Source organism: Tiliqua scincoides, chromosome 1, assembly GCF_035046505.1.
Source record: "Tiliqua scincoides isolate rTilSci1 chromosome 1, rTilSci1.hap2, whole genome shotgun sequence".
Classification (NCBI taxonomy): Eukaryota; Metazoa; Chordata; class Lepidosauria; order Squamata; family Scincidae; genus Tiliqua; species Tiliqua scincoides.
Window position 1 is genome coordinate 210,933,329 of NC_089821.1, and position 23,724 is coordinate 210,957,052.

Here is a 23,724-nt window from a genome sequence, read left to right on the forward strand (position 1 = left end):
ACAATAGGCTTGCTCTTCCCTAGCTGACCTTGGCTACTCTCCCCTTAATAATGCCAACCCCTGGCCTGCTGCAGCACGAGACCCTTCTTCCCATTCTTTAATCGAGGAACCTGCAAGTGAAGTCCCTTAAAGTGAGGTCTACCTCCTGTTCTCATTTATTCAAATAGGAAAAGAGAGTTTACATCCCAAGCCCACGTATACGCTTGGAATTCATTGCCAATCACTCGCGTCTTGATCAGCTGGCAGGGAAGCACAAGGGTAAAGGGGCCCCTTCCCTTCGGAGTCATTCTAGGCGGGGGGAGCAAAACGGAGGACCCTTGCACGCTGCAGTGAAGCTCCCTGCAAAACGCAGAAGCCAAGCCTATGCACGTCTACTCAGAAGTAAGTCCCATTAGAGTCAATAGGGCTTACTCCCAGGAAAGTGTGGAGAGGATTGGGCTGTTAGTGCTTTGCACTCCCTCTAGCTACGCCACTGCAACTGGGAAAGCCAGGCGAGTGGGGGGGGGGGGGTGGATAGTGGTAGTAAGGGGAGGGGCGGTGGTGCACGTGCGGACGGGGCTGGAGGTGGCTAGGCTTTCATTTTGCCTGGCCCCCCTCTCTCGCCTCCGTCCAGGAGCCCCCCACCCCGGCTCACCTGTCTGCGCTGAGGGCGGTGAGGGTGAAGACGGAGACGCCCACCGAGGTGAGCTGGATGGCGGGCAGGAGCTTGCAGCCCAGCTGGCCGAAGAGCCAGCTCTCCAGGAAGAAGCGGGAGGCGTCGACGGGCACGCAGGTGAGCAGCAGCAGCAGGTCCCCGGCGGCCAGGCTGGAGATGAAGACGTGCGGGACGCTCCGCGCCGCTCCCCGGCCCGCGAAGACCCGCAGCAGCGTCACGTTGCCCAGCAGACCCACCGCCATCAGCAGCAGGTACAGCGAGGGCAGCACGCAGCGGATGGCGAACAGCGCCCGCGGGGCCCCCGGCCAGGGCTCGCTGCTGCTCCCGTTGGCTCCCGCCGTCGGGCTTGGGGGCGTCGCGGGGCTCGCACCGCCCTCCATCCCCCGCCGGGCTACTGGCCTCCTCTGGCCACGACGTGTCCGGGCACGCCCAGCCGGCTGGCTGGACGGCGCTGGGGCTGCATCCTCGCTCCTCTGCAAGCACCAGTGAGCTCCGCTGGAGGGTCTGATACTGGGCAGCAGCTGGCCAGGGACGCCCAGCGCTGACCTCTCTTCTGCGGGTGGACCTGACAGTGACTTGGCGGCGGTGGCCCCGCGGAGCGGCTCCTTCTTGCGCCTGGGCTCTTCCTGCAGGAGCGCGGCTGCGTTGGACAGCTCCCCCGTCCCTGCCTTTATACCCGCACCCGGCGAGGTCCGCCTCCGCAAGGAGGAGCACTTCGAGGAAGCCAGGAGCTTGGCACGGCGGGGAGAGGGGAGAGGGGAGGGCGCCCGCTCGCTCGCTCGCTCGCCTCCCTGGAGAGACTCTTTTCTCCTGGACGAGACACGCGGGAGGGACCCGGCTGCCCGCGGGCGCCCACGGTCTCTGCATGCGTGACAAAGCTGGTGGGTCGACGTGCAAGACTTGGCGCGCTCTGGGGCTCAGATCCTCGTATGGGAGCAAGCCATGCCATGGAACCAAACAGGACTTACTTTCCGAGGAAACGTGCTGGGGATTGGGCTGGTGAAGCTGCAGGGCTGGGCTCCTCCAGCTCCAAACTGGGGGACAGATTGGGAAGCCAATCGGAGCCCAAGCTTATGCATGTCTACTTAGAAGTAAGTTCCATTAGGGTCCATGGGGCTTACTCCCATGAAAGTGTGGATAGTACTGTAGCCTCAGGCTGCAATCCTAAACACACTTACCTAGGAGTAAGCCCCACTGAACAGAACGAGGCTTACTTCTGAGTAGATATGCATGGGATTGGGCTGTCACATAGTGAGAATCGCCCTCGGTGGGATGAATGGAGGGGAACTGTCCAGTTCCTGAGTCCTGAACCGCGCCCCGGGCGGGGGGGGGGGTTGCAGAGTCCTATGCAGGGTCTTATTTATATCCTTCCTTGGAACTTCAGTTCCATTGAAATCAACGGACTTATTTCCTAGTAAGTATTGTTAGAATCAGGCTGTTAGATCAGTACAGAACCACTTTAGTTCTTGCTCGCTCTGTTGCTAATGCTGTGATTTTCGCACCTTCTACTAGGCTGTGCTTGCCCACAACAAGGTTGCAAGGTAGGTTGTTTTTCCCGTATGGACATCGTAGATGAGGAAATGGCTGGCTGACTTGTCAAGTTCACACAGAAGAGGAGAGGCTACAGCTTCGACCTGCAACCCTGACCTATGCACGCTCAACAGAGGCTGCAATCCTGAACACAGTTACAAGGGAGTAAGCCCCACCGAACATAGTGACTTTTGAGTAAACGTCAGTAGGATGGCACTATGAGTGTGCTTGCTTAAGGCACCTTCCGGGAAGTAATGCTCAAACTCCTAATGCAACTGGTAATGGGGGAGACAAAAATTGTTATGCTGCCATTCTGAGAGCACTGCCACTAGCCAAAGCTTAGGTGATCTGGATGGTGTTCATAGAAACATAGAGATGGACGGGACCTAAAAGGTCATCTAGTCCAACCCCCTGCCTGTAGCAGGAAAAACCCCTAGAGCATCTTCAGCGGGTGCTTGTAGAGCCTCTGCTTGAAGATCTCCAGTGAGGAAGATTTCCGGTGAATGAATGTTGTTTGCTGCCCTCCAACTGAATGACACTTGAATGGGAAGGGGGGACAAATTTTGCCAGTTGTCTTGTGATAGTTATGACTTCCCTAGGAATTAGTATGGATGGGCAAGTTTCTTATTTGTGAAAGCCTTCATGTAATGCTATATGAATGAGAAACTCTCTTTGTGTGTGTGTGTGTGTGTGTGTGAGAGAGAGAGAGAGAGAGAGAGAGAGAGAGAGAGAGAGAGAGAGAGAGAGAGAGAGTGCGCGTGCGTGCGTGCAATAATCAGTATATCTATTATAAAAGGCACATGGATTTCAATGCTAATGGATTTCCACTAATCTGCCTAACAGGGTTGCTTGATCTGCCTGCCTGCTGATCTAGAGTTTGAAAGGGTAGAAAGAGTGAAACAGCTAAGTTTACAAAGGGCCAGCACACAGCAAGAAACTTGTCGGAGTGTGGAGTGTGCCTGGGGGATTAAATAGTTTATTAGATGGTATCATTTCCCCAGAGCTCTGAACTGACTTCTCTTTGCATTGCATTAAAACAATAAATCCTAGCACTTTGGCACAACTGCTGTAAAAATGACAAAAAGTGGGCGGGAGAAGGGTGATGGGGCAGAACCCACCAAGTGAGACTAGCCAGCAGGAAGGTATGAATATATCCATGCATACACTGAAGCCATATATCACATCCCTCTACCAATCCTCTAAGCCAGTGAAGAAAATGGATGGGTGGATGAGGTGAAAGTGCTTTGAAAGGGTGGGCTTTTCCCATTTGATCAATGTAACCATTCTAGGTTAGAGACAATGAGCTTCCTACCAGGGCTGGGATCAGAATCTCCTGTTGCCACTGCATCAGTTTGCATCAAAATAGGATTTGCTCACACCTGATAAATTAGATGTGAGTAATAATAATAATAATAACAACAACAATAATAATAACAATAATAACAACAGTATTTATATACCACTTTTCAACTAAAAGTTCACAAAGCGATTTACAGAGAAAAATCAAATAACTAATGGCTCCCTGTCCCAAAAGGGCTCACAATCTAAAAATGTTCCAAGGCACTCTTTCTTTTTTATTACATCACATGCTCAGGACTGTCCTGAGACATCACACAAGGTTGGCAACCTTCAGTCTCCAAAGACTATGGTATAAGCCTACAGCACCTGTTATCCCCAGGTAGTCTCCCATCCAAGTACTAACCAAACCTGACCCTGCTTAGCTTCCGAGATCAGATGAGATCAGGCAGACTGTGCCTGGTACTGAGTCTCTCCTGAGCTCAAGTGAACCATAGGGCAAAATTAGGCCTTTCAAATCCAATTGTTTACCTATTGGCCAAAACATGTTTTTTCTTCAATCAGGGAACCGAATTCTTTGTATTTCCTAAAATGTGTTGGGAAATCTCCCAGAAAGGAGAAATGAAACTCACGGTGTCCACCAGGGGGCAGATTCTGAGTTTCTCCCTTGCCTTCAGGAATGCGTCAAGTTGAATTGAGAGTGTCATCTTACCTTGATCCATAGTTCAAAAACATTTCAGTGACTGCTAGATAAATCTGCACAGGTAACAGAGTAATCTACTTTCCAGCTCATTGTCCACAAATTACTTTCAGGTCACTATGAAATGATGTTTCTAAGGTCAAAAAATTCAAGCCAGTGGGGAAGTTAAGCCAATTGTCGATGCAATCCAGTTGAAATCATAGCTCCTGAAGAAAATGATCAGAAAACTATAGCAAAGCACCTTCTGGGTCACAGGGCACATCTATTGAACAAATGCAAATTGAACCATTCAACTGATAGTGACTGCACCCAAAGACCATTGAGATGCCAAAAAAGAAGGGAGATGGTAAAGGAGGAGAGAGCTCTGGCTGACGTATAAAACCTTCCCAAATAAAAACATATTTATGGGCAAAATCCTATGCATGTCTACTCAGAAATTAGTCCTATTGTGTTCAATGGGACTTACTCCCAGGAAAGTGTGGATAGGATTGCAGCCTATATTTCACATTGTTTGATCCTAACCATTTACTCAGATGTATGTAGCACTGATTCAATGTGATACATCCAAGTAAACATACTAAGGATTGCAGCCTTTATTCAAACTCTGATTTAAGACTATTGTTTTGTTGTGTTTAGGTGCTCATAAGATGCAAGACTTTTCTGAATAGAGAAGACCCTATTTGTTTCACCTTTAATAGCTGTGTGACAAATTCCATTTTTCTCCAGAGTGGAAATGCAGTGATAGGATGTGTCATGAGCTGAATTTCTGTCTCTTATGAGGCTGTTACAATGCAGGAGCCCTGGCAGGGGAGAAAAAAATTGATAACCACAAACTTGAAGTTGCATCGATGCATCTTGGGAAATGATCTTGCAAAGTAATCCAGATTGCTTGAGGAAGTGAACCAATCACCATACCCCAAAGCTATGGGACAAGTGAGGCTTTCAGGACATAAGATGCACCATCCAGAGAAAAGAAGAAAAATGCGTGGATAGGAAAAGGAAAAGTCAGCAGAATGATGGGTAAATATGCATTGACGGATTGAAGGAAAATCCATGGATGCACAAATCACATCCTTTTATCATCTGTATCTCCACAGATAAACAACACTTGTGGATCAATTGTATTGAGCACTTGTAATGGTGGACCTCATGCTGTCGTAAATGCCTCTGTGGTACCATAAATTACATGCTGCTGTTATGCACATTGGAACTGCCAGTGCTGCTAGTTCAGATGGTCCCAGCTTGTGTCAGAGCAGATAGGGTGCAAGCTGGGGTTGGTCATGGGTGGCAGCACTGATGGAGTATGTGCTGCTTACTATGGAGGTGGGCAATCAAATGGCCCCAAGAGAGAAAGTAAAAATAGTTTTCACTTACATCTCTATAGGCCACCAGACCATCAATGGGTCTCCTATACCAGCTATTTTAACATAAGAACATAACATAAGAACAGCCCCACTGGATCAGGCCATAGGCCCATCTAGTCCAGCTTCCTGTATCTCACAGCGGCCCACCAAATGCCCCAGGGAGCACACCAATTTTGTGTGCAAACATCTGATTTTGCTGGCAAACATCTGAGGAGAAGCAGGGGGCATGTCAGGCAAGGAAAATGGAAAAGGATTCCAGTGCATGCTGTTGCCACTAAGACCTACCCTGCCCCATAACCTGCCCCCATAATCACCTCACCTGTTTCTGCACAGGCTGAATGCATGGAGCATCCAACTGTTTGCACATCTTCCACCTGTCCCTTGTTCCCTTCCCTTGGGGATGTGGTTTTGGGCTGGTTTGGCTGCAATCTTGTTTCACTGAAGTTTTTTTAAGACTTGTCAACTGCACAGGTCCAGAGATTTGGCCAGAGCACCTGAATAGTTGGATAGCTCACCTTCAACACCCCATTGCTGCTGGCAAATGTAATTTACCTGTCTGGAAACATTGCTATCAGACAGTTGATAAACCTGAGAAACACATATATGTAATGCTTTTAATTTTTTTCAAAGTGCTTAGCAACTCCTCCCAATAACATTGTTGTGAGGCACAGTTTTAGTAAAACATGTTTAGTAAAACATTTACTAATGTTTAGTAAAACATTAGTAAAACATGTCAGTTTTACTAATGGTGAATCCGAGTTTTTAAAAAAGTTAAAGAGTGACCTGCCCAAGATCTCACAATGAATCTGTGACAGCAGGAAAGCTTGCAGCCAACTCTTCCAGCTGTCTAGCTGCCCAGCTGTCTCTTCCAGCTGTGTCACACTGGTTCCATTTTCTTGCCCCATTTTATTTGGCAAACTATTGCCAACAAAATCCACAGCAACTCTTCTTCTTATGGAAACTCCAGCTCTATACTCCATCACTTAATGCATGGTAGTTAACCATTACCACACATACTGACTTCTCCTATCAATGTGATGACAAAGGGTAAAAGGGTAGCAGCCCAATCCTAAGGAGATCTACTTGGAAGTAAATCCCACTGTGTTCAATGGGGCCTAATCCCAGGAAAGTGTGCATAGGGTTGCAGCCTAGATCCCCTTTTTGTCTAGATATACTTATGACTCTAATAGGAGCTAGTGATTGGTGGCATGGACAGTAGGCCTCAGTACCGAGAGCTGGTTTGGTAAGCCTATGAGCAACAACTGTGGGGACATCAGCAGATGACTGTGAGGGTTGTCTCCCTCTTTGCTGCTCTCCCTCCTCCCTTCCCTCTCTCATTCTCTTTGTGTGAGTGTTCTCTGGGCGGGGGATAGCAGCGAGTGAAGCTCTTCAGTCTGACAGGGGAGCAGTTCCCTTCTAGGATGGTTGCAACTCATCTCCCTGAATATTCACAGAGACAAGCAGGCAGCTGAATGGGGCACCCCAACAATGCCACACCAGGACTGCGGCTGGTGCGTATCTCTTTCATCTCCTTCCAGTCTTTGTGGTTGCTTTCTAGTTCCTTTCACAGGCTCCTGGAAAGAAAAGCAAGACTGGGCATCCTTGGTCATAAAGACAAACTGTATCGAATGTACTTAGGACCTAAGTTTGAGATTATTAAAAAAAAATCAGGCATAAGTGGGTAAAAATAGAACAAGGCAAAAGGGGAATAAGAAGAGGCTGGTGGGGCAACAAAAAGAGTAGCAAATGTAGAAGGAGAGGCTATTTCAAACCAAGTTTATAAGGCAGTTTGGAATAGGAAGGGAATGTTCATAGATGAGATCTTGGAGTTCAGATCATGTGGACTTAAGGAAGGGGATCCTGTTGGTGGGGAGTTTTGAAAATGAATACTGGTTAGTCAGATATTCTCAATAAACCTATCAAAAGAGTTTGATTTCATTTTGTCTGAAATGTATGTTAAGCTACAGTATTTTTGGCTTCACCTTTTAATAATGTTCCAGCCCATGAAAATGCATGTTTAGTGAGACATAAGTCAGATTGAGTTTAGCAGGTTTTACTGCCAGAGCACTGTGCAAAGAACTGCAGCCTCTGTGCACAGTTTACAAAGCAGAGTAGCTTTTACTCAAGCCTAATTTCATATTGGTTTTATATGAGGTTGTTGTTTATTTGGAGGGCTGTTTTCATAGGTGATTCTAAAGAGTGCCTTGAACATATGACTCTCCTTATAGTAAGTGCACCTGCCTATTTCGTGTCATGCTCCCCCATATCCTGCCAGGTCACTGTTCCTGTGCTAAACCCTGGGCATGGTAAAGTGATTATCTTGACCAGCCATAGGAGCAAAGCCTGAAATATCATGTGTTTTTAGCTATTAGTGCACAACAAGAATTGTTGCCTGACTCCGTTGCATGTTCGCCATCCTATTGTATTGCTGGCTGCTAGTTTATGATAATGGATTGGGTTTTCTGCTGACCATGTTCATTGGGGATTATAGACCAGGCCACATGTACACAGCTTTTGTTTGGCTTTTTTTTTTCCTCCCTGAGAGTGTAAGGTTAATTGGGGCCCCAGAGGGAAAAAAAGCAAAATGTGCAGTGACAAGAGTTTTCCATAGCAAAGGTCAGAGGAGAGCAATCACATCAGAATGGGCCTGATGACAGCAAATTGGCAATGAGGCATGGGAATTATTCCACAGTTCCGCTAGGAAAACATCTTACAAGACATGTCTTTAAATTACATCAAGAACTTCTATGAAGGATGTGTAAGTATGAATGAGTAAGCTGGAGAAAGAAGGGTCCTCTTATTACTTGGAGAGGTTTCAGGGTTCAGAAGAAGGATTTGCTAGCCATTTCCAGAAGCTCAGAACAGCATTTCCCAGAGAGACAAAATCCAGTAATGTAAATGAAGTAGACTTGGCCATCGGGGAAAAAAAAGTGTCCTCTACTATGCTCATTTTAATTCTACTCTGTAATAAGTATGCCAGCTTTGAAGTATCAAAACATTTATTTTTAAGGCTAGAAAAGAACTGTTGGTCATGTTACCACTGTATTTGTTGCAGATATAGGTGATGCCATATTTGAAACACTCTACATTTCTTGGCTTGTCTGTATATGTAGCAAACTGTGATGTCTAAGTTGTTCTTGTCTGAGGTTATAGTCATAAACAAATTGATCTGGTAAACACAGTTTGCTTGAGTAATTAATCAATTTATTTTTTATAGAGAACTAAAAAAAATAAGCATGTGCTCCAACAGTCCCTTGGACCAAAAGCTTAAGGACCCTCTTATAGGGTCCTTATAAGATATAGGCCAGATTTAAAAATATTGGCATGAATCCAAAATGCCTTCCTGAGTAACCTCTGATAAACCACAGTTACAAGAGCCTGACCTGATGTCAAAATGTCCCCCTGAGACAAAGATTTGGCCTTGGATAGTTAAAAAGGTATAACTATAGCCTGCCAGCAATCATGTTTCTGTCATGCTGTTCCTTCCCCACATAGCTATATGTCTGGCACTTAGGAGGCAGAGGGGCAGCTGGCCTCAGGACTGAGGCAGGATGCCAATGTAGGTTGCTCCATGGCAACATGCAGCCTAAGGTCAGAGAACCACTCAGGAGGGTGAGCAACGTTCTAGCTAAGCCCCACTCTTCTATGGCTCTCTTTCATGCAAGCTCCATACCCACAAAACAGGTTTTATAAGATTACAGTCCTTGCAAGGACTGCACTAATTTTTTCCTTTCGCCCAGATTGGCCTGGTGGTGAGAAGTGCCACCTACTCTGCACTGTGGCTTCAGAAAGGCCTTTGTTCTGTTAACAGTAGAGGGTGGCACCTTCTATTAATGGCAAGTTAGTGTGGGTCTAGAGGGATTGCCATGGAGAGAGCCCACTGATGAACATCCAGAGACACTAATAAGATAACATGTCGATTTTCATGAATCACCAGGGCTCTGAGAATCATGAGGGTTGGGAACAGAATCTCTTCTGGGGAACGGCAAGTCTCACCCTGCCTTGGGACTTTGGGGGTGGTGAATGGGATGGTAATCTCCCTGACATAGGTAGCTGTGTGACAAAGAGCAGCCTGCTGATTGGCCCCGGGCTCAGAGCACAGACTGCTTGCCCCAGAAGAGGATATCATCAGATTGGTTGCCTCAGGCCAAGGATGCACATTATAGACAAGTTCATTGAGTTTTACAACTGCAGATCTATTTAATTAGTCAATAAAGTTGAGGGCTGTGGTTAACCTATCCTATATCTTATTTCCAGCTGTGCATGCTTCATAGCCTAGCTTTCTTTTGACCCCTGGAGAAAGGGGCAGAAACAAATATTTTATAATCTTTAAATAGGATACGTCTTGCAAAAGGAGAATGTTTTTCACTTGTTGCTCATTCTTTGTACTGAATTTCCATATGATTCTTCCAGCTTAGACCTCCAACAGTGATTGGCCATTTCCATACGCTCTTCTTTGGCTCGGTACGAATGTTCTTCCTTGGCGTTTTGGGCTTTGCAGTTTATGGGAACGAAGCCTTACACTTCAGCTGTGAACCAGACAAGCGGGAAGTTAATCTGTTCTGTTACAACCAGTTTAGGCCCATTACCCCACAGGTAAATATTTTTCTTTTATTATAAGAGGAATTCATTATTAGTCTATTTTGGTAAACAAAATGTCCATAAAGATTTAGAGCCAAACTAAACTCTGCCCAGAATGAGATTAGCAGACTGATGTGGTAGAATTTGGAATGGACTGCACCACTTTGCAAGTGGGGAATTACAATTTTTGAATGCTCTGTCATATAGGTTCTTAAAATTTCCCTATCTGTAGAAAAGAAACACATATGGATGAAGCATATGGATCATCACTTCCCTTATGTGCTAGTTTACTACTTACAGACTGTGTTTTTATATGTGTGACATTCAAAAGAACAATACTCCCCAATTTGCAGTCTGAAGTGATACAGCCCAGGTTGCTACCACCTTAGTGAATTTTTCGTAATGTATAGAATACTTCTTAGTCTAGTGTGTAAGAGAAATCATGAAACTGGCTGCAGTGTTACACCACAATCCTAACCGTGTCTACTCAATGCGACTTGCTCCCAGGAAAGTGTGGATATGATTGCAGCCTTAGTTTCCTCAATATAACAGACTCCATTGTAACATACAACAATGAAGAGCTTGAATAAAGCATGAAATACAGTGGCTTGTTTTCTTATGCAATACATTTGCCTCTTTACCCTATTACTGGCCACATTTTAAAATTTTTTTTGTTTTGTAGCAGTTCATGCAATCCCCTTTTGGATTATATAAACATGTACATAAAACATAGTTTTATTTCTGTCAAGTCAGCACTGGCGTTTCTTACAGCGTGCAGCTTGAATGTACTGGAAATATTTGCTATACCAATGTCTTCCTAAAGTGCACCTCATATTTTTTTTCCTGTTAGGTGCAGCCCCATCACTGCATCTCCTTTGAAGAGGTGTGAAATCTCACCCTACCCCCCCCCTCCAAATTAGGTGAAGCATTTAAATCACCTTGGTGACAGGCCATGGAAAATTTGTCTGGTCTGGTTCTTTTTGCACAGCTGGTTCTTTTTGCACAGCTGCACTTCCTATAATTAATCTTATAAAATCCCAGCTATCTTTTCACATACTCAAGTCCATTGCTGTTCCAGTACCATGTGTTGTAGTCTACAGTTCCCATATACAAAGGTACTAGTTTTATGCGTACAACGTGTACCCAGTTTCCCTTACTCTGAAGCAAGGATTCCTTACTTGTGGAATCTTCTTCTGTTCACAGAAGGAGAGTTACGCTCATGTAAGGACCCCTTCCACTTACGGAAGGAGCTTCCACAAGCCCAGTGGTAAGTTTGGATCCTAGCTAAAGAATATTTTTTAAAAAATAAAGTTTAATAACTTTTCATATAAAATGATATTCTAAAATAATCTACAATAAATAGAAGAAAAATGTCACAAACCACTCAGATGGATGTCTCTTATCGGTTAGTGCAGAACAGTTGTAAATTATCTGACAGTCAAGTTTCTGCTACACTTTAGGTATTCTGGGCTTTACAGCTAGTGACCGTACTGGTACCTGGAGCCATTTTCCATCTTTATGCTGCATGTAAAAGCATCGCTCAGGAAGATATCCTCCCAAGGCCTGCCTACACCGTTTTTTATATTCTCTCTGTTCTGTTAAGGATCATCCTTGAGGTTGTGGCTTTTTGGCTCCAGAGTCAGCTCTTTGGTTTCCAGGTGAATCCCCTCTACAAATGTGATGCAGGAGCCCTTGATAAAAAGTTTAATATTACCAGATGCTTGGTACCAGAACACTTTGAAAAGACTATCTTCCTTTTTGCTATGTATACATTCACAGTGATTACAATTTTGTTATGTATTGCAGAGATTTTTGAGATCTTGTGTAGAAGGCTGGGCTTCTCACCCAACCAATAAGCTGCTTATTATAATGAACTCCTATTTGTTTATCATCAGGCATTTTTATACAATTGAGTTTGTATACAAATCATTTTCTTTAAGCCTGGTGGGGCTTTCTTTAAGCATTTGCATATTTCTATAGGAAATTGCTTCTCAGCCTTTTGGCTAAGATCAAGTGTAGTGTAGGAAATTCCAATTTATGATTGTTTTTACCCAGAATTTGAGAGTTCAGTGGAACTTACACACTAGTATGACAGTTTAGGATCACAGCATGTGGTCTGAAGAACACCTGAAGTTAAGTGCCTGCAATGCAAGTAAATGTGCCTAAAGTTGGCTATTGATCCATTAAATAAAACAAGGGTCTGTTAAGCTCAATGAGACTTCATTCTGAATAGATGCTTAGGATCACACTGTAAAGATCAGGAACAGGCTATATAAAAATCCAATCTCTCGCACTACTTAAAGCAAATTTACTAGAAACATGTACTTGAAATACCAGAAATGTGTCCTAAAATTCTACTTTCAAATATGAAATGTAAAAACTTTGATAAAATAATTTTAAAAAGGAGTTCACAGCTATGTGTAAAGTTGTGTTGTTCATCAAAAATAATACTACTTAGAATAGCCTGTGACATTCCCAAATACACTGCAAGCAAGCATAACAGTGGATACACTGTTATTATCTGGGATGAGATAGGCTCAAAATTTTTGCACGGCCAGAAATTCTAGATGCTTATTAAAAGAAGTACAACCACACGTTAAGAAGTGTGAATCATGTGCAACAAATGAGTAATGTGTTTATTAATTGTGCAAATAAATCCTGTATTTATTATGCATGTATGTACACACATAGGGGGAGCTTTCAATCTTCAATCAAAAAATATTTTGATTGGTTGCCAGGGAAGACAAGGGTGAAAGCTATACTAGGCAGCATATCCAACACCTTATCATGTCACTAGTGCAATGGTAGCCTGTACCCTTTTCAAAATATGATGTACATAATTTTAAAAGGTAAGGAAATGTCTTGAGGAATAGATGCTGGAAAACTATCTTTTCAAAACCCTAGGAGAGATCCCAAGCTACTGTGATAAACAGCTGCAAGGCATCCTTCATCCAAATGATTCAGAGTGGCCACTTCATTCCAAAAAACTCCATGCAGTAGTTTAGATTACAAGAAAGTTACTTGCCCAAGATCACCTTGTGGGTTTCTAAACAGCAATCCGGTACACACTTAACAGGGAGTACCTAAGTTCTATTGAACTCAATAGGATTTACTTCTGAGTAAATATGAGTAGGATTGCACTGTAAGATGAGTAGGAAACAGGAATTTGAACCTGTTTTTGAAGCAATGTCATCATATCAGCTCCACCAGATATCTGACCAATCCATTCTGGAAACTTACTAATCAGTAATAAAATCAGTTCTGCTGTATTTAGTGGGTAAGAAGTGGATCAGTGCCTTCCTATATTGATCCAAAATATGTATTTGTGATTCTGATTTCTAATATGATTCATACTAGTTGAATGTTTTATTTTTTCTACATGGCCATATGTAACATTTTATGTGAGCCTTTCAAGTCCCACCTGTGGGGAAAAAAGCTGTAAATGAGGTTTGCCAGCATTTTTATAAGCACCTGCATTTTTAACACCAGCTTGATCAGCAGAAATTAACAGATCAAGGCAGTAACTTATCTTCATGTCCCAAAAGCTTTACCTGCTCATTCCTACACCTCACAGCCCAATCCTATCCACCATTTCCTGGGAGTAAGCCCCATTGACTATAATGGGACTTACTTCTGAGTAGACATGCATGGGATTGGACTGTAAGACTGTTGCCTAGCAGACATGAGCTTTTTTCTGTTTGTTCAATTGGCAAACCTACTTTAAATTGTTTAGAGTCTTTTGTTCAGTTGCTAAACATGTACTGTATTATTGTTTTATCAAGTATCCATCCATGTTTCTATAGAAGCTGTTTGTTTCAAATTTAATGTACAATCTCAGGTACAATAAACACTTTTTATGCATACCAAGATGGTCAATATTTCTGTGTGCATGTACGCATGCTTGCATGCACAAAAAGCACATCTAAGTGAATGGAGGCCTATTCCAGTTAAAATAAAATGAGAGTGTGAATGGTGATAATACCTAAACCCATCAGATTTCTGTGTAGGTGACTGTTCCATGAGGAGCAGCTTGTGTGCTTTCATGAGGGCACAGAAGCCCTACCAAAAAAGACAAGAGTTATGACATTCCAATGCTATTCTTGCCCACTTTGTTTTGAAAGGCCGTGACTTTTTCTAGCTGAGTTCCCAACAGATACATGACAGGTAAGAAAACCAGGTGAAAAGTTTGCAATGTTGGCACAGAAAAAGCTTCACCAATTGAATTTCTGCATGCCACACAGCTGTTAAAATACATACACACTCCTCCAGGAAAAAGTGGAGGACTCTAAAAGCAGGCTCTGCTCTCAAACACTATCTCAAAAAGTTATTTGCATTTTTGCAGTCTCTTCACCATCACTCATCAACAATTCATCAGCAGTATTGCTCCTGTGAGCATCATTTAGCAAAGCTAAAGGTACAAGATACCTCAGGAAAAATATACCAGGATGCCTTACTAGCTTTAGGAAGACTAACCAAATACCAGCTGCTTTTTTTCACTGCTACCAGCCATAAAGATAAATGAAACCTCCATAAACTGATGTAATGTATGGAATGCCAGATTCTAAAGGGGCAAACAACAGAGGAAGGCTGGATATTCATGCCCGGACCTTCTTGGAAATTTCAAATGGTATTTGACCAATGTGTCAAAAACAAAAAGACTGGGCTTTATCCCTGTGCATGAAGAAATAAACTCCATTGAACTAAATGATCTGACAATCATTCATAGTCAAGATTCACTTATTGTTACAAGCTCCCCATTAACCCAAGGGAGAAGCTGCAAGGACACGGTGCTACCACGTATAGCGATTCAACTAAAGGTGCACTGAAGACATATGTACTATTAAAAATTGTTGATTTATACTGTACAAATAGAAAAAATATGGAAGCAAAAAGGAAATGCAGGAGATCTGCCCAGTGGCGTTTCCTGGGGAGGGGACAAATGGTAAGTTTTGCAGTCACCCCAACGAGCCATGTAAGTTGCCCCTCCACCTTGCTTTTAGAGTCTTTCCAGGCAACAAGAGCAATACAGAGGCATCTCCTCTGCATTGCTCTCACCGCCTGGCATGGCTTCAGAAGCATCATTCTAGATTCTGAAATGGCTTCATTCTGTATAAAACCTATGTGGACTGATGCTGCTAAAACCAGAACAATATGGGAGGAAGAGGAGCCAACAGTGGATGAACAGACATGTCTCCAGGGGCTCCTGAGAGACAGTCTGTTTTCCCCCCAAAAACTGCAGGTCTGAAGAAGATCTGAAGATCTTTATCAGGAGAGATAAGATCTTTCCATGGTGCAGGTGCCAGAGATTTTGAAAGCCCGGGTGGGGGGGGGGCTTTCTTCTTGGAAACCTAATCGTCAGGGACAGTATTGAGGGAGGTGCAGTGTCTGCAATCAAGCTGCTGGCTCCGTGCTAAGATACCATATGGAAGAAAAAGCATGAAGCGTAAACTTTAAGTTGGAAATTTAAGATAAGTATGTGTTAATATTGTCTCCGGCTTTGATTGACTGATTTGGCTAAAAGCCCTGGATACACTGAAGGTGTTAATGAGAAACTTTTTAAGGATGTTGAGAATGCTCTTTATCTTTGTAGTGGAATAAATCGGTCGTGGATTATAATTATAAATATAATTTGGTGTGTGGACTAAAATCCAGAATTACTAATTTGTTATTAGACTTCAAAGAGTTTTGTCTCCTTGAGACTGTTTCTTTTGTTTTGTTTTTCTCAATTAATCACACTGTTATCTGTAAGAAAAATTCAAAAAATGCCTGACTGAAAAAACATGTGGTGGAAGTAAGGAGAATAGTACGCTGTGGACATCTTGTGGTTTAGAGAGAAATTGCAAGATGGAGCCTGTTCCAGATATTTGGACTCAAATGATTCTCAAAAATTTGGAAAAATTACTCACAACGAAAAGACAGCAGTTGAGTTGGTCCTTGCAGATTCAAGCCAATTTAAAGACTCTCTCTCAACAGATAGATGTGTGCAAGGAGCAATTGGAAGATGTGAAGAAAACAGAAGATAAACAGAAGGAGAAAGCGGAAAAGAGGATGGTGAGGGATGAAATCTTCATCAGAAGAGTGGATACAGAAATTAGAAGAGTGGAAAATCAACAGGATCTAGAGGCAATGCTGATGGAGATTGAAATAGAGAAGATGGACAGAGTAACATGCGTGCACAAAATTTGTTGGAACAAGAAGAAGAAAACATATCCCAGTTAATTGGAAGAATGAACATACCTTATACAAGAAAGTGTGGGCTTATTGGATTCTGTTATGGAGATAAATTATTAAAGATATTACGGGAGAAAAGAAAGAAAGAAAGAAACCTGAGGGTTAAAGAAAATTGGAGGATTTTATTTAGTTAATAACTAGTTTAAATTTACTTAAAAATATAAATATATACAAAATTGATATATATGAATTAGAATGAATTAGAAAAAATAGCTGGAAATGTTAGCGTGCGGATGAATTGTTTTATCGGTGGTTATTATGTTAAAGAAAAAAATGTAATCAGATTGGAGAATTAGATTGGAGAATAGTAAAGAACATATAAGAGTGTTGGTTTTATTATAATTTGGAAAATAGATTACTATTATTTGATATTAATGAGTAATTGAACTAGTTGAGATGATAAAAAGTGAATATTTAGAAAAGATATTATAGGGAATTAGGAAAAATCTATTATATTTGATATAAGAAATATATAAATGAGTAGAAGAGTTAGAAGTAGATGGAAGAATTGTTTTATATGTTGTTATACTTTGGTAATTAGATTATTTTGTTTTAATATTAATGAGTAATTAAAGTAAGTTTATGTTTGATAGAATAAAAATTTAGAAAATATAGTACAGGGCATTAGGGAAAATTTAGTATATATTATATAAATAAATGGATAAACTAATAAGAGGCAGAAGTAGATGAGTAGTAGATTAGGAGATATAGTATGATTAGTGAGTAATGGTATATGGTATTTAGCACTCCCAAATGTATGTTATACTCGTATGCTTGTATGTCTGTGTGTGTTAATTAAAAATAAATTTAAAAAAAACCCAGAACAATATGAACAGTTTAAATTATACACCAGTAATTTGCTTAGCAATGGAATGTACAGCTAGCAGCTGAATATTACGTTCTTGACCTCAGCAAGACCATTACCCTCTTCCCTTCCTTTGAAACACACAAGCTTGTGTACTAGTAAGGAGTAAAGAATTGAAGGAAGCAGGGAGAGTGCCAAGTTGCTCCAACACAAAACAAGGAATTGGAACCTTTTCACTCTGAATTAATGACTGCCTCACTCCTTGCCATTCTCTGTATTTAAAAAGATATGAAGAGCAGAAGTTGGAAACAGTCCTCACCTCTGTTTCCTATTAGACACCTCCATCTGCAAGACCAGAGTGATGGAAATATGTAGGAATTTATGTCAAACAACAAAAAGCATTTTGAAATTATTGTGCCTTCTCCCCACAAAGTTAGTTTGCTTGCCAAAAGTTCCTTACTTGCTTCTTCATTGGTTATTAAAGTGAAACTCTGGCAGGAAAAAAGTAGTTGGCCTGCTGCCTATGGGTAAATATGAGAAGATAGGTAACACAGAAAAACATACAAAAATTGTCAAATGAATAACAGACTTAAGAACACAAGGAGCCCAGCTTGATCAGGTGGCCATCTAATCAAGCATCATCCTCCTACAATGGTCAGCCAGATACCTCTAGATAGTTTAGAAGCAGGAGATGAAGGCATCCCCCCATCTCTCTCAATGCTCCTGGCCCTGCAACCTGGTAGTCAGAGGCATACTGCCTCTAATCCTGGGAGAACAATCCTCTTGACAACTAGCCTTTACTAATAAGCCAACAAGGCTAGTGGCAATCACTGTATCTTGTGGCAGCAAATTCTGTAAATTAATGACACAACCAATTCACCATCCTGGCCATTCACATGTGAAGTTAGCAGGTCATCATAATGGCCCAGGAGATTCGCTACAGGTATGCTGCTAACTGGATGAACTGAGTCAGGTGGTAAAAGCGTTTATTTCTGAAAATTGTTGTTGCAACCGTTGATGTTATATGTTGCCATTCTCACTGCTACCTCAGCTGCTTTGGGCATAATTGTTTGTGGAAAGGTGGAACGCAAATTATGCTGGTAGTATCATTCATGGAATGCTTACCTGGGTAAGTGCTTCACCCATTGTCCCCTTTATGTCCATTTCAGTTCTAAAGCACACATTTGATACATGCACCATGTTAGAGGAAGGGGTAAGCTTTCTAGTGGGGTACAATTACTCACTGAAGGCTAAGTGTCACTAGGAAAAGTTTTTCTGTCTTTGAAATGCTCTATAACAAATGCTTTCATAACCACAGTGTTTTCATGATAGGGAAGGCTGTGTACACATTTCATTTTTGCCTACCATAACCCTTCAAAGGCACAGGAGTTCTGCCCCCATCCTGCCTCAGGATCCTCAGTTCTGCCCCCATCCTGCCTTTTAGCCACATATATAGGGTTGCAAACAGTGGCAAGCTACTCCTGGAAATTTGGTTCTCCTGTTATGATGGAATATTGGCAATTCCTGGAGGCCCTATTAGCATCTCCAGGAATTACTTCCAGCAGTCCCCTGAAGATCATTGTGGCTTTCTAGAGACTCCAAGACCATCCTGAAGGGTGGGGTTACCAGATTCAAACTGGGGGGTGGGCAGAGTGCCTAACCATTGTACAGAAGAGGGAATTTGGACAGGTGCAGTTTTTTAAACTCTTCCATCTTGAGCTGCACCTGTCCAAATTCCCTATTCTGTATAATGGTTAAGGTATAGGTACTTGCCCCCTTTAACCCCTGGGGGCTGGGGGATAAGAATAGGCCCTCAGTTTGGCTGTACTTGTCATAAGAGGCGACTAAACAGCCACTGGGTAGATGGGACTCGTCAGCCTGGGAAGGCAGCTCATCTGAGAGAAGGAAACCTCTGATCCCAAACCTCCACTGCCTTGTGGCTACATCCAGTTATGGAAAAGGCTTCAGGAGTCAACCTCGAGGCAAAATCCGGAGCCGGAGTCCCTGAGGCAGTTCATGGCTGAACACAGTCACGTTCTGGCAGCTCCTGAGACGCCGCTGGAACCAACCGTATTGGCTTCTGCCTTTCCATTGGACCATTTCAGCGATGTGGAGAGGGGGAATTTGCTGCATGGGTAACAGTCTATCCCCCATATCTACTTTACCCAGGCTTCGCGCACTAGAGAGGACACTCTGTTCTAGAACCACCATTCAGAGCGCAATACCATAGTCTTCCGAGACTGAAGGATGCCAACAACTCTGCCCCCTTTGTATCTGATAACCTTACTCGTACAACTCGTTTTTCCTAATTTAGGGAATAAAAAACACAACGTTTTGGTATCATTACAACAAACATGTTAAGTTACAACAGTGGTTCTAAAACTGTGGGTCAGGACCCACTGGTGGGTTGTGACCTGATTTTTTGTGGGTCCCCAAAGGATGATGGAAAGATCATATAACCAATTGCCTCAAGCCTTGAGACTATTAAAAAGCCAGATACTGTAGCTCAGGGGGTGCCAAACTTGTTTCATATAGCAGGCCAAACAGCATTCATGATGCCTGCTGAGGGCCAGAGGTGATGTCATTAGGCAGGAAGTGATGTCATTAAACAGGTCAAAACCACATTTAAACACTTTTTCTTAGGAACTCATTAGCTGCAAATGACAGAAGAGAAACTATGCAAACCTTGGTTATATTTCAAGTTGTGGGAGAACCCGATTATCATGTGGGCTGTCCTTTCAGCAGTGCCACCTCAACACTGACCAGCAGCTGAGAGCCCGAGGACCCGATAAAAAACTTCAGCGGGCTGCATCCAACCCCAGGCCTTATGTCTGACACCCATGCTGTAGCTGCTGACTAAGAGCTCAGAGCCTAATCCTATGCATGTCTACTCAGAAGTAAGTCCCAGTAGAGTCAATGGGGCTTACTCCCAGGAAAGTGTGGCTAGGATTGCAGCCTGCGAACCCAATCCTATGCATGTCTACTCAGAAGTAAGCCCTATTACTGTCAATAGGGTTTACTCCAAGGTAAGTGTGCATAAGACTGTAGCCTCAGCTTCTACAGTTTGCAAGTTTGTGTAAATATAGAGAAATAGTTTGAGGGTGTTTTTTTCTGGTTATTATAAATAAATAAAATTATATCTTTCTAGACCTTTTTTTTAAAGTCTGGTAAACCCAGGTGGGTCCCGACATTGACAAAAGTGGATCCCGGCGCTACAAAGTTTGAGGACCACTGAGTTGCAGTGTAGTGCCTCCTTAAAAAGCCACAGCAAACATTAGACACCCAGCAAGCTGAGACTATGAGGAACACATGGCCAGCAACATTAAGGGGAATAATAAAAGCTTCTTCAAATATGTTAGAAACAGGAAACTGCCAGAGAAGCGGTTGGCCCTCTGGATGGTGAGGGAGGGAAAGGGAGATAAAAGGAGACTTAGAAATGGCAGAGAAATTAAATGAGTTCTTTGCATCTGTCTTCGCGGCAGAAGACTTCCGGCAGATACCGCTGCCCGAACGGCCCTCCTGACCAAGGAATTAAGTCAGATACATGTGAAAAGAGAAGATGTTTCAGACCTCATTGATAAATTAAAGATCAATGAGTCTCCGGGCCCTGATGGCATCCACCCAAGAGTTATTAAGGAATTGAAGAATGAAGTTGCTGATCTCTTGACTAAAATATGCAACTTGTCCTTCAAAACGACCATGGTGCCAGAAGATTGGAGGATAGCAAATGTCACACCAATCTTTAAAAAGGGAAAGAGGGGGGACCTGGGAAACTATAGGCCGATCAGCCTAACATCTATACCGGGTAAGGTGGTGGAATGCCTCATCAAAGATAGAATCTCAAAACGCATAGATGAACAAGCCTTGCTGAGGGAGAAGCAGCATGGCTTCTGTAAGGGTAAGTCTTGCCTCATGAACCTTATAGAATTCTTTGAAAAGATCAACAGGCATGTGGATGCGGGAGAACCCGTGGACATTATATATCTGGATTTTCAGAAGGCGTTTGACACGGTCCCTCACCAAAGGCTACTGAAAAAACTCCACAGACAGGAAATTAGAGGACAGGTCCTTTCCTGGATTGAGAACTGGTTGAAGACCAGGAAACAGAGAGTGGGTGTCAATGGACAATTTTCACAATGGAGAGAGGTGAAAAGTGGTGTGCCCCAAGGATCTGTCTTGGGACCAGTGCTCGTCAACCTCTTCATAAATGACCTGGAGACAGGGTTGGGCAGTGAGGGTGGCTAAGTTTGCAGACGACACCAAACTTTTCCAAGTGGTGAAGACCAGAAGTGATTGTGAGGAGCTCCAGAAGGATCTCTCCAAACTGGCAAAATGGGCAGCAAAATGGCAGATGTGCTTCAATGTCAGTAAGTGTAAAGTCATACACATTGGGGCAAAAAAATCAAAACTTTAGATATAGGCTGATGAGTTCTGAGCTGTCTGTGACAGATCAGAAGAGAGATCTTGGGGTGGTGGTGGACAGGTCAATGAAAGTGTGGACCCAATGTGCGGCAGCAGTGAAGAAGGCCAATTCTATGCTTGAGATCATTAGGAAAGGTATTGAGAACAAAATGGCTAATACATATTATAATGGCTTTGTACAAATCGATGGTAAGGCCACACCTGGAGTATTGTGTCCAGTTCTGGTCGCCGCATCTTAAAAAAGAAAGTGGAAATTGAAAAGGTGCAAAACAGAGCGACTAAGATGATTACGGGGTGGGACGCCTTCCTTATGAGGAAAGACTACGGCGTTTGGGCCTCTTCAGCCTAGAAAAGAGGCGCCTGAGGGGGGACATGATTGAGACATACAAAATTATGCAGGGGATGGACAGAGTGGATAGAGATGCTCTTTACACTCTCACATAACACCAGAACCAGGGGACATCCACTAAAATTGAGTGTTGGTAGAGTTAGAACAGACAAAAGAAAATATTTCTTTACTCAGCATGTGGTTGGTCTGTGGAACTCCTTGCCGCAGGATGTGGTGATGGCGTCTGGCCTGGACGCCTTTAAAAGGGGATTGTACAAGTTTCTGGAGGAAAAATCCATTACGGGTTACAAGCCATGATGTGTATGCGCAACCTCCTGATTTTAGAAATAGGCTATGTCAGAATGCCAATGCAAGGGAGGGCACCAGGATGAGGTCTCTTGTTATCTGGTGTGCGCCCTGGGGCATTTGGTGGGCCGCTTTGAGATACAGGAAGCTGGACTAGATGTGTCTATGGCCTGATCCAGTGGGGCTGTCCTGATGTTCTTATCGCAGGCACAGCCCAAGTTTCTCTCAGGCTGCAATCTTATCCTCACTTTCTTGGGAGTAAGTCCCATTGAACACAATAGGACTTAGTTCTGAGTAGACCTGCTTAGGAAGGGGCCTTCAGTGTGTGAATTTCCACCCTGATACGTTCCAAAGCACAGGAGTCCTGCTGTGGCAAAGGGTATGAGCCCTGCCAGAGGGAAAGTCACTCCAGCCTGCCTTGCCCTGCCCTGCCCTCTGCTTTGGGTAAGTGGGAGCCTCCCACTGCTCTGCCCCGCACATGGAAGGCTCTGCCACCTGTGCCTGGGAACCGGAAGTTGAGTTGGAACGCAGTCACGACTTCGCTCCCTGCCTGCACTTCCCTCCCCTGCTCACTAGATGTCGCCGTTGCAGCACCACCTGCTCGCGCTCCAGTGCGCATGCGCAGTCGTCCCCGCCTCGCCGGAAGCGGAAGTGTGCCGGTTCGACGATTGGATGGTGAATAATAAGGGGAGTCGTTGCGCCTGGAGCCGAGCTGCCCCTCCTCAGCGGAGTCTATAGTGCTATGGCGGCCTCGGGTCTCCCGCCGTTGCCCCCTCAGCTCAAGGCTGTGCAGCACTACCTGAGAACCGCGCAGGAGCTGGACAAGCGGGAGCCTGTGGTGGCCTATTATTGTAAGTGAGGGGCGTTAACGGCCTGCCGGGCCACGCCCACTTCGAACTTCAGAGGCTCCCCCACCCTCCCCCTCCCACTTCTTGAGCGCGAGGAACTAGGAGGGGCCATTGGAGGGACTTCGCCTCCCCCCAACGTTCCAACCGCCGCCTCTCAGGGCGCATGCGCGCTTGGCGCCACAGCCCCCCCTTGCGAAGGTGTGTTCTCAGTCCATGGGGGGGAGGAGAAGAGCAAGGCCTGACTGGGTGTCGCGAGCGTGTTTGGTGAAAGCCCAGGCCCCAGCAGGCACCTCTTGTGCTTGCTTTGGCTGAGCACCCACTTGCAGCATAGGGCTGGCCTACCTCACAGGGCTGTTGTGTTTGGAGCATGTGCAGAGTGCTTTTGGGGCCTCCACAGCAAAATGCAGCTTGGCTGCATGCTTTTTGGGTTCATGTTAGTGGGTAAAACTGGTGGTTTTCAGCCTGTGGCACAGGCACCACCAGTGGCACTTGAGGTGGTGCCTGGTGGTACTCGCAAGACCCCAGCTGCCTCTCAGCGACATCAGGAGTGTGACACGACTGACTGCACTAGGAGGCTCCAGGGCATGCTTTTTGGCACTCAAAGAAGCCCTCCCGTCCACCCTGCGCCTCTCACTGGTGGTCACGTTGCATCTGGCCT

The 23,724-nt window shown here is 44.0% G+C and overlaps 2 protein-coding genes and 1 pseudogene across 2 annotated transcripts in view; all 3 read left to right on the plus strand.

The window, feature by feature from the left end:
* Nucleotides 1-8,264: 8,264 nt before the first annotated feature.
* Nucleotides 8,265-11,982, plus strand: GJE1 (gap junction protein epsilon 1). Its single transcript, XM_066622749.1, has 3 exons — nucleotides 8,265-8,303; nucleotides 9,959-10,141; nucleotides 11,587-11,982. The coding sequence occupies exons 1-3, from the start codon at nucleotides 8,265-8,267 to the stop codon at nucleotides 11,980-11,982; spliced, it is 618 nt and encodes a 205-aa protein (XP_066478846.1).
* A 127-nt stretch (nucleotides 11,983-12,109) lies between these two features.
* Nucleotides 12,110-12,263, plus strand: LOC136638363 (U2 spliceosomal RNA; annotated as a pseudogene).
* A 10,599-nt stretch (nucleotides 12,264-22,862) lies between these two features.
* VTA1 (vesicle trafficking 1) overlaps nucleotides 22,863-23,724 on the plus strand; it is a 42,809-nt gene continuing 41,947 nt past the window's right edge. Inside the window, exon 1 of the mRNA XM_066615212.1 lies at nucleotides 22,863-23,069. Within this exon, the coding sequence (XP_066471309.1) occupies nucleotides 22,961-23,069 (109 nt within the window). The 5' untranslated portion in view covers nucleotides 22,863-22,960. The remainder of the gene's footprint in view (nucleotides 23,070-23,724) is intronic.

Bases quoted from the DNA above. Each gene is read 5' to 3' on its own strand.
- GJE1 (XM_066622749.1), top strand. From the start codon at position 8,265: ATGTCTTTAAATTACATCAAGAACTTCTATGAAGGATGT. The intron at 8,304-9,958 runs GTAAGTATGAAT...TGATTCTTCCAG, and splicing joins AGAACTTCTATGAAGGATGT to CTTAGACCTCCAACAGTGAT. The intron at 10,142-11,586 runs GTAAATATTTTT...GCTACACTTTAG, and splicing joins TTAGGCCCATTACCCCACAG to GTATTCTGGGCTTTACAGCT.